This window comes from Moschus berezovskii, chromosome 22 (genome assembly GCF_049115385.1).
Source record: "Moschus berezovskii isolate FMDL1 chromosome 22, NW_MosBer_1.0, whole genome shotgun sequence".
Taxonomy (NCBI): domain Eukaryota; kingdom Metazoa; phylum Chordata; class Mammalia; order Artiodactyla; family Moschidae; genus Moschus; species Moschus berezovskii.
Genome location: NC_142481.1, coordinates 44,862,010 through 44,872,215, shown reverse-complemented (window position 1 = coordinate 44,872,215; position 10,206 = coordinate 44,862,010). Strand labels below are relative to the sequence as shown.

At 53.0% G+C, this 10,206-nt stretch overlaps 1 protein-coding gene across 1 annotated transcript; it reads right to left on the bottom strand.

Annotated features, from left to right (window-relative positions):
* Nucleotides 1-3,628: 3,628 nt before the first annotated feature.
* On the bottom strand, nt 3,629-9,457 carry LOC129563331 (uncharacterized). Its single transcript, XM_055437179.2, is given in 1 exon segment — nt 3,629-9,457. A coding segment is annotated over 1 exon segment (5,211 nt). The 3' UTR covers nt 3,629-4,246.
* Between the last annotated feature and the right edge of the window lie 749 nt (nt 9,458-10,206).

Genomic DNA, 10,206 nt, shown 5'->3' with positions numbered 1-10,206 from the left:
CCTGCAATGCAGGAGACCTAGGTTCAATCCCTGGGTCAGAAAGATCCCCTGGAGGAGGAAAGGATAACCCACTCCAGTATTCTTGCCTAGGAAATCCCAAGGACAGAGGAGCCTGGGCAGACAGGACTGAGTTCCTAACACTTTCACTGCGCACCCTGGAGCCCAGTCAAGTAGACACATACAGTTCACCATTACCACCTCCCACAGAAGTCGACTATTTGAACAAAGGGATGGATATCTGTCTCTGTACTTGCTGGCTTGGTGTTGCTGGGGGAAAGTTTCATGCACAGAGAAAGGCATAAGACACTCTGTGCACCCACTGTGGAGACTCTGGAGGGTCAATCTGATTGTCCTGCAATTTCACCATCCACTGAGGAGCCCTTGGAACCCCCTAACCTTCACCCCGAAGTCCCCTATTGTGACTCTCCCCACCCAACTCCTCAGACCCACCACCTGCAACCGGTCCCCCTTACCCTCACATCAGTCCTGGGTGCTCCCAGCTGCCTATACCTCCTGCTGACACCCCCTTCCCTCCTGCCTCCCAAGTCCCCTCTCTCCCTATCCCCCTGGGCTGCTGGGGTGGCCTTCCACATACTTTTCTACCATCAAAGGCCCATGGGGTGTTGAAACTGGCCAGGGTCTTTAGAGATGGACCTTCTCCTCCAGTCCTTCTTTCCTTCCTTATGGCTGGGCAGCTGAGGCCTGGGATGGGGAACCGACCTGTCTATTGGCTGCCCTGACCCTTGGGCCTGGGTCTTCTTGTGTGTGCCCAGGGGACGGTGGGAGGGTGGCCAATGAGGAGAGGGCTGTGGGTCTGATGGGGAGAGAGGATGTAAAGAATGCAACTGGGGATGGAGGCGGGGCAGGTAAGGTGTGAGTGTGAGCTGGGGGATAGGTGGCAGATATGTATGCGCTGTGCACTTGAGTAGGTATATGAATCTTTGTGGCTCCTATGAAGTGACCCAAGACAGTGGATACTGGATGGGGGAGTTGGGGGGTGGGTGGGAGGAAGCCGGGCAGAGGCCAAGCAGTGTCAGCCAGTTAATAGCTCAGACTATTTCCCCAGCGTGCTCATGATGGGTGTGAGCTCTTCACCCACTTCAGACACCACCCACTTCCACACATGCCTCACTGGGGGCTTCCTGGGGGCTGGTCTACTCCTAGATCTTCTGGAAAGGGTAGGGTGGGTGTAAAGCTTACCTGGGGCCCTCCTGCAAGGGGTGCCTGTCTGGAGGCGAACCCAGGCTCTAGCCATGTCCAACCATGCTTAGCTGTGCCCCAGCTAGCGCTCAGCCCTTCAGGGCTTCATTTCTCTCATCTGTTCAAGAAGGGGTGTGCCAGCCTGGAGGCGGTTTCCAAACACCAGTCTTCTATGCCAACATCTGCCCCCCTGGCCTTGGCAAAACCAGAAAAGTAAGGACAATACAGTGGGTTGTTCATCAATCTGAACGCATGCAGTTTACTGGGGTGTGCTTTCTTCTGAAATGACGTCTTTCCTCTTTTTGAGATTCAAATGCCCTTTTAAAAATCAAATGATAGAAGCTGTGTGTGTGTTGTGTGTGTGTGTGTGTGTGGGAGCATGCTCATGCATGTTTGTATGCTTATAGAAAAAGACAAAATAGTGAAAGGCAGGGCATATCAAGGTGTGGTCTGAGAATGCCTGGGTTGCTGTAAGGGGGTCTACAAGGTCAGAACTATTTTCATAATAACACTGAAATGTTATTTGCCCTCTTCACTGTGTGGACTGTACAAGAGCAATATTGGGTAAGTCTGATTATGCTGGTGAAAGACCTCCACAGAGATTCTTCCTTCCAGGAGGACCCTTCCCAGGGAACAACGAGACCACTCACGTCCGGATGCAATCAGCAAGAGGTTTATTCGAATACCAGGTACCTGGGGCGACAAAGTCTGTCTGTAGGCTTTGCGCGCCCAACGGTTGGAGTGAGGGGTTTTTATAGGAGCGGCGAAGGCGGGAAGCGTGGGTACAGAAGCGAGAAGCTTAGTTACTGGGTCTCTATTGGCTGATTTAAAAGCGAGGTCCTAATAAGGCGGTTTTTCGGGTGAGGCGGCAGGTTACACAAGCACCTATTTCTGTTCAAAAGATCAAGCTGGCAGAAGCTTACTGGTCAGTTCATACATACACGGAAGCTCATTGGCCAGCTTATACGCGCGCGGGGTTTTTCTGGGGGGGTTTCCCTTTTTTTACTCTGATTGGCTCGACTTTTGGCGCCGGCGGGACTTTTCTTGGGAGGAGTTTCTTAATTCTTGGCGCCGGCGGGATCTTCTTAGGGAGGAGTCTGTGACTCAAGTTTGTGTGTCGCAATCCCCTCCTCCCTCTAGGGGCTTTTTGAGACCTGGCCCAAGATGGTCAAATTATGGATTTCTCATTCCCCCATTTCTCTTGTGAATAAGAATGGAATCTTTCATTCGAGGTTTTTAAGCCATCTCTATTCATATTCACCTTGTCTTACTTGGTGATATTGCTGAGTTAGGACCAAGGCTTGCACAACTGACAGCCTGTCTTTAATGAACTGCATTAGCCGGTTGAAAATGCATGGGCCAAATAATAGTATTAGCAGGATAATTATTAGAGGGCCCATGATGGAGGAGAGTAGGGTTGTGAGCCAGGGGGAGCGATTGAACCAGCTTTCAAACCATCCCTGTTCAGTCTCGAATAATTTTTGCCTCTGTTTGAGTCTTTCTCTTAGCTTAGCCATATTGTCTCTCACTAGCCCGGTATGGTCCGCATAGAAGCAGCATTCCTCCTTTAGGGCTGCACAAAGCCCTCCTTCCTGCAAAAATAGGATATCTAGCCCTCTCCTGTTTTGCAGAACTACTTCGGAGAGGGAGGTAAGTGACTTTTCTAGAGCGCTTACAGATTCTTCTAATGCTTTGATGTCCGTGTGCATGGCGGCCTGGAGCTGTCCGAACTGGCTAGTTTCTATGAGTGCTGCCGTCCCCGTGCCCAATCCTGCCGCTATTCCTCCCACCATAAATCCTCCAAGCAGCACGGCCAGGGTGATAGAAACAGGCTCTCTCTTATAACGAAACCTTTTTTCAAAATAGTTATAGACATACTCAGAACTATGGTAAGTTATTCTAGGCCATAACTCAACCAAGACACAGTAGTCAGTGGTTCTGTTAAGCACTGCGGCAGAGACACATGGGGTTAGCCCGGTGCTGCAAGCCCAATAGGTCCCAGTAGGGGCTTCTAGATAGTAGGTGCCCCCGGTTAGGGTTTTGGTAGTGTCACATAAGACCCGGTGGGTTTTGGGGATGGTTCCAAGGCAAAGTCCTTTTCCAGAAACCTGGGACAAGGTTAGTTTATGCTGAGTGCCAGAAGCACATCGGCCGGAGACCTGGGTATGATTGGAGTAGTTGCCCCCGACTGCTATACCCTCGTAATAAGGGGGACTAGACACTAAGCACAGCCAGCACTCCTGGGTCCTGTCAGGGTCAGAGGCGTTAAGGGCGAAGTAGGCTCCCTGTACCAGGTTGAATAATCGGTCCCTAGTTTCTGGTGTAGGGGCCTCTGATGGTCCTGGCAGAGGTGTCAACTGACTAGGTGAGGGGGTGTTAATTTTGATTACGGGGCGTATCTTAGGGGCTTGAGGGCTCCGAGCCGTCAGGACGGTGTTGGGTCCGACAGCAGCAGTGGGGCCTGGGGTTTCTATGGTTTGGAGGATGGTTAAGATACCCCCGTAATAGGGGCCATGCCAATAGATGGGCCCCATAGTGGTCTGGATTCCCCAGCTGAGCCCTGAAGTCCAACGGAGTCCCTTTGCTGTTTCTTGGTTGAACATTATCTTAACTTGGGCATACCTATCTTTCCCGTCTGGGCCTGGGGAATATGCACCCCAGTCGGGGGCCTTTAGTGCAAACGAGAAGGTAATTCCATCCCTGCTTCCAACGTCCCACTTATGTTTGCCATCATTTGAGGTCACGCAGGACCAAGAACTACACCAATAATGTTGTAGGCCCCCGCAAGTTTTCCAGTTTTTCATATACCCTGGGCATGCCCAAAACCCGTTGTCCTGCAGAAGTCCCCCGGCCCAAGTTACTTGTACGAGGTCTTTGAAGTTGAAATATAGAATTGGCCACCAAGTGTTGGGGGGGTGAATCTCAGTGGTCGAGTTGAGTACCTCGCCAGTTAGCCCATCTAGAAGTTTCCAGGTTATTTGTTTTGGGGTATGGGGGTTAGTAGGGGATACAGGTGACAGGGAACCCAAGATTATAAGGATTACAGCTATATGATCTTTGAAAGTCTTATCTTGAGTGGATTTTGAGAGCGCTGGAGCTTCCATCGAGGCGGTCCGTCCGGGCTGTCTTGGCTGATGTCGGCGGAGCTCGATGACGGGGCACGCTTAACGTGCGAGGAGTGGATCCAAGCAGCGATGCCGTCTACCTTCAGGGCGGTTGGGGTAGTCAAGAGGACTGTATAGGGTCCTTTCCACCGGGGCTCGAGGTTTTTAGTCTGATGTCTGCGGACCCAGACAGAGTCTCCGATCTGAAATGGGTGCGGGATCACGGGTTTGTTCAGCTGTTCCTGGTAGGCTGCGGCCAGTGGTCTCCAAACTTCCTTTTGTACGATCTGGAGCGCCTGCAGATGGGCTTTTAAAGAAGGGCTGTTAGCATGTTCAGCAATATGGGGATCGAGGAGAGTGGTGGCCGGCGGTGGGGCCCCATATAGTATTTCAAATGGGGTTAAGCCGTGGGGCCCTGGGGTATTCCGGGCTCGGTATAGGGCCAGGGGCAGTAGGGACACCCAGTCTCTGGAGCCAGTTGCAAGCGTTAATTTGGTTAAGGTCTCCTTGATGGTTCTATTCATTCGTTCTACCTGCCCTGAACTTTGGGGTCTGTAGGCGCAATGTAATTTCCAATTAATCCCCAACAGCTTAGCCACCAGCTGACTTACCTGGGAGACGAAGGCTGGCCCGTTATCGGTCCCTAGTGCCTGGGGCATTCCATACCTGGGAAAAATTTCTTCTAGCAGCTTCTTGGTGACTGTTCGGGCCGTCTCCTGTTTCGTGGGGAAGGCCTCTACCCAGCCAGAAAAAGTGTCCACAAACACCAAGAGATATTTATAGCCGTAGTGTCCTGGTTTCACCTCGGTGAAGTCGATTTCCCAATGTATGCCTGGTCGGTGTCCCCGCACCTGGGTTCCGATCCCATATCGGGCTTTGTTTGCATTAACCTGGGCGCAGGCCCTGCAGCTGCCTGCCACTTGCTGTAAAAGGCTGTCCCCCTCTAATAAATAATATGGGTTTTCTCTCTCTATGAGGGCCTTCATTTTTCGGGGGCTAAGGTGGGTTAATTTGTGTAGATGGTCAAAGAATTCCTGAGTCTGTTTCTTGGGCATTACTGGCTTTTGTTGATAAGTCCAGCATCCCTCTTCAGGTTTATAGGAAGCTCCCATCTTCCGTAGTAGGCCTATGTCTTCTTCAGTATACTGGAACGGCCAATTTGAGGCATAAGTATTGACAAGTCCCGAGGCCAGAGGGAGGATTTGCGAGGCATCGGGTGGCCCGCTTGAGGCCGCCTCTCGGGCCGCTCTGTCGGCCATCCGATTTCCTCGCGCCATGGGACTGTCTCCTTTTTGGTGTCCTGGGCAATGTATGATACTGAGTTTTCGGGGAAGAAACAGGGCCTTTAGTAAATCTAGAATCTCAGTCTTATTTTTGATGTCTTTTCCCTCAGAGGTAAGGAGCCCTCTGCGTCTATAAATTTCTCCGTGGATGTGGGCTGTGGCGAATGCGTACCGGCTGTCGGTGTACACATTCAACTTCTTACCTTCTGCCATCCGGAGGGCCGTGGTCAGGGCGATGAGTTCGGCTTTCTGGGCTGAGGTCCCCGGCGGAAGGGCTTCTGCCCAGATTACCTCGGTTTCCGTAGTCACAGCTGCCCCCGCCTTCCTTTGTCCGTTGTCCACCAAGCTGCTACCGTCAGTGTACCAGGTGAAGTCCGCGTCCGGCAGTGGTCGGTCTGTCAGGTCTGGCCTGGTCCCATGCGCCTCCGCAAGAATCAAGTGGCAGTCATGCCATTCGGGTTCTTCCGGGATCGGGAGCAGGGTGGCCGGGTTGAGTGCCACGATGGGACCGAAATGCACTCGGTCCGTGTCCAGGAGCATGGCTTGGTAGTGAGTCATCCGGGAATTGGATAGCCAGCGATCTGGTGGCTGTCTGATGAGGGCTTCTACCGCGTGGGGGGCGAAGATGGTCAGAGGTTGTCCCATAGTCAACTTGTGGGCGTCTTTGGTGAGGACTGCGATGGCGGCCACCATGCGTAAGCAGGGTGGCCATCCTGACGCCACAGGGTCTAGTTTCTTGGAGAGGTATGCCACAGGGCGCTTCCAGGGTCCTATGGTCTGGACTAAGACCCCCTTTGCATAACCTTGCTTTTCATCTACGTATAACCAGAAGGGTTTAGTCAGGTCCGGGAGCCCGAGGGCGGGAGAGGTCAATAGGGCCCTCTTAATATTTTCGAAGGCATTGGAATGCTCTTCCCGCCAGTCAAAGTATGCTCCCTGTTTTGTGAGAGGGTAGAGAGGTGCTGCCATTTCGGCAAAACCCGGTATCCAAAGGCGGCAAAACCCCGCTGTCCCCAAGAATTCCCGCAACTGGCGGGGGTTTTTAGGGACTGGAATGTTCATGATGGTCTGTTGGCGGGCTTTAGTCAGCCACCTCTGTCCTTCTTTTATCCGGTAGCCCAGATAGGTGACTTGTTGTTGGCATATTTGGGCCTTTTTTGCCGATGCCCGGTATCCTAAAGTCCCCAAAGCCTCGAGGAGGGCAGACGTACCTTTTTTGCAGTCTTCTTCCATTTTTGCCGCTAGTAGGAGGTCATCTACATATTGCAGCAGGATGAGGGTTGGGTGTTGGACTCTGAAGTCAGCCAAATCTCGGTGCAGAGCCTCATCGAAAAGAGTCGGACTGTTTTTGAACCCTTGTGGGAGGCGGGTCCAAGTTAACTGTCCGGATATCCCCAGCTCTGGATCCTTCCATTCAAAGGCAAAAAGGGGTTGGCTATCTAGATGCAATCTCAGGCAGAAGAAGGCATCTTTAAGGTCTAGCACCGTATACCAGACATGGGTTGGCGGGAGCCCACTCAATAAATTGTACGGGTTGGGGACTGTGGGGTGTATGTCTTCTACCCTCTTGTTGACTTCTCTCAAATCTTGAACTGGCCTATAGTCTCCCGTGCCTGGCTTTTTTACAGGGAGGAGGGGGGTGTTCCAGGGCGACCGGCAGGGGATTAAGATTCCTTGGTCTAAGAGTCTCTTGATGTGCGGCCGGATTCCTTGGTAGGCTTCTCGGGACATGGGGTATTGCTTGATTGACACCGGGGAGGCGGTAGCTTTTAGAGATATTATTAAGGGCGGCTGTCTAACGGCCAGTCCTATCCCCCCGGTCTCGGCCCATGCTAGCGGGAATTTTTGTAGCCAGAGGCCGCCTTGAGCCTCATTAGGTCTTTCCTCTTCGTAGAGCTTATATTCATCTTCCAATTTTAGGGTCAAAACATGGAGGGGCTCCCCTTGGGGCCCCGTCACACAAGATCCCGCCTCTCTGAAATGCACTTGGGCCCTGAGCTTGGTGAGGAGGTCTCGTCCCAACAGGGGGTAGGGGCAATCAGGCACATGTAGAAAGGAATGGATTACCTCTCCGGTGGCCAGGCGTACCCTTCGGTCCGTGGTCCACAGGTATCGCTTACCTCCCGTGGCGCATTGGACCCACGCCGACTTGTTACTCAAGGGTCCCGCCGGACGAGTCAGCACGGAGTGTTGAGCGCCGGTGTCCACCAGGAAGGTGACAGGTTGCCCCCCAACGTCGAGAGTTACCCTGGGCTCGGGGGGGGGCTCCTGGCCCTGACTCTCCTAGTCTTCCAAAGTTAGCAGGGCCGTCTGGGGCCTCGGTTGGCGGGGCCCCTTTGGTCGCTTTGGGCAGTCTCTAATCCAGTGTCCTTTTTCTTTGCAGTATGCACATTGGTCTTTATCTATTCGGGGCCCCTTCCGCTCTCCCCCTAACTTATCCTGCCGCTGTCCTGAAACTACGGTGGCCAACAGTTTACTAAACTCTTTATTTCTCTTACGATCTCTTGCATTTTCCCTCTCTTCTGCCTCTTTCCTAAGCCTTTCCTCTCTTTCTTCTTGTGTCTCTCTCTTATTGAATATACGTTCTGCCTCCTTTACTAAGTCTTGTAAGGAACTCTCCTTGAGATTTTCTAATCTCTCTAGTTTCCTCCTAATATCTGGGGCGGACTGCCAGATAAAGGACATGGGGAGGTTGCACCCCGGGTCTTCAGGGTTATAAGGAGTGTACATGCGGTAGGCTTCTTTAAGCCGCTCTAGGAAGGCGGAGGGGGACTCCTCAGGACCCTGGATGACTTGTTTTACCTGGGCCAAATTGGTGGGGCGTCTTGCTGCCCCCTGGAGACCCGCTATGAGCAACTGGCGATAGAGACGTAGGTGGTTCCTACCTTCAACCGTGGAGAAATCCCAGTCGGGGCGCCCCAGGGGGAAAGCAGCGTCAATCTCATTAGGTAGTTGGGTGGGACGACCGTTTTCGCCCGGGACATTTTTCCGGGCCTCCAAAAAGACTCGCTGCTTTTCTTCAGTGGTTAGTAGTGCCTGCAGCAGCTGTTGGCAGTCGTCCCACGTGGGTTGGTGAGTAACTAAGATGGACTCAATTAAGGAGACTAGCCTGGAGGGGTCTTGGGAGAAAGAAGGATTGTTATTTTTCCAATTATAGAGATCGGAGGCAGAAAAGGGCCAGTATTGGGGTTAGCCATTTGACCCCGTTCGCAAAGGAAGGGCCTGCGAGGTGGAGTCTGGGGGTTGCTCTCGGCGGCCCCGCAGTCGTCCGGCCACCGGGGAGGGCGCCGGAGCGGTCGGGGCGCTGGGAGCTGCTTCTGCTGGGGCAGCTTCTCTCATTGGGGCAGGGCCTTGATAAGGTGGGGGGTCGTCGGTTAGGAGATCTATGAGGTGGCCTTCCTCCGGCGGCAACACCGGAACTGTCATAGGTGGCCTCTTATCTTTTTGTTCGCTAGGGGCTTTAGTCAGGGTTGGATATAAAGAAGAGTGAGTAGAAAGTCGGGTTGGGGCGGGTGAAGGGAGGAGCGGAGGGGTTGGAGCCGATGGGAGAGAGGGGCCTTTGGGGGTGACGAAGGGTTTGACCCAAGGCGGGGGAATACAGGCCAGGGCTTCCCAAGTTACGATGTAAGCCACTTGGTCAGGATGGCCATGCGGTCCTGGATCCATGATTCTGGATTTCACCTGAGAAATAATGTCGAGGTTAAATGTCCCGTCCTGTGGCCAACCCACGTGGAAGGATGGCCATTCGGACGAGCAGAAGGTGATCCATCTTTTTTTCCGAATTTCCACCGACTGGTTGCGGGCAACGGTTAGGACATCTTTCCAATGCTGCAGAGTAAGACTTAGGGGGGTGGTTACGGATTGACCCATCTCTTCTAGAAGGACAAATCCCACAATGAAACAAACAAACAGTAGACAGACACCACAACACCAAAATCGCACAGTGCGGTCTTTGCGCAAAACCGAAAGCAAAAACTCGGATGGAGACGTAGATGAGGGTCCGGTTCCCTCGTCTCCCTGGAGTACCACGTACCCCTCGGACAGAGGCTGAGCCCCAAAAAGTCCAATTTGGTCCGTGGACTGAGACAGATGAGCACCGAAAAATCGGGCTCCAGGCAGCCGTGGAACGTCTTCCAGGCTTGCGGAAGGAAGTCCGAGCTCGTCAGCTCCTTCCCAGTTCAGCCAGATACAGATTGTTCAGCTGAACTCTAGAGCACATGTACAGTACAGAAGCGTAGAAGCAGAGAAACACAGAGCGTAGGAGCGCTGGCCAGCTTACCTCCCGGTGGTGGGTCGGTGGTCCCTGGGTGAAAAAGGGCCAAGATCCCGGACGAGCCCCCAAATGAAAGACCTCCACAGAGATTCTTCCTTCCAGGAGGACCCTTCCCAGGGAACAACGAGACCACTCACGTCCGGATGCAATCAGCAAGAGGTTTATTCGAATACCAGGTACCTGGGGCGACAAAGTCTGTCTGTAGGCTTTGCGCGCCCAACGGTTGGAGTGAGGGGTTTTTATAGGAGCGGCGAAGGCGGGAAGCGTGGGTACAGAAGCGAGAAGCTTAGTTACTGGGTCTCTATTGGCTGATTTAAAAGCGAGGTCCTAATAAGGCGGTTTTTCG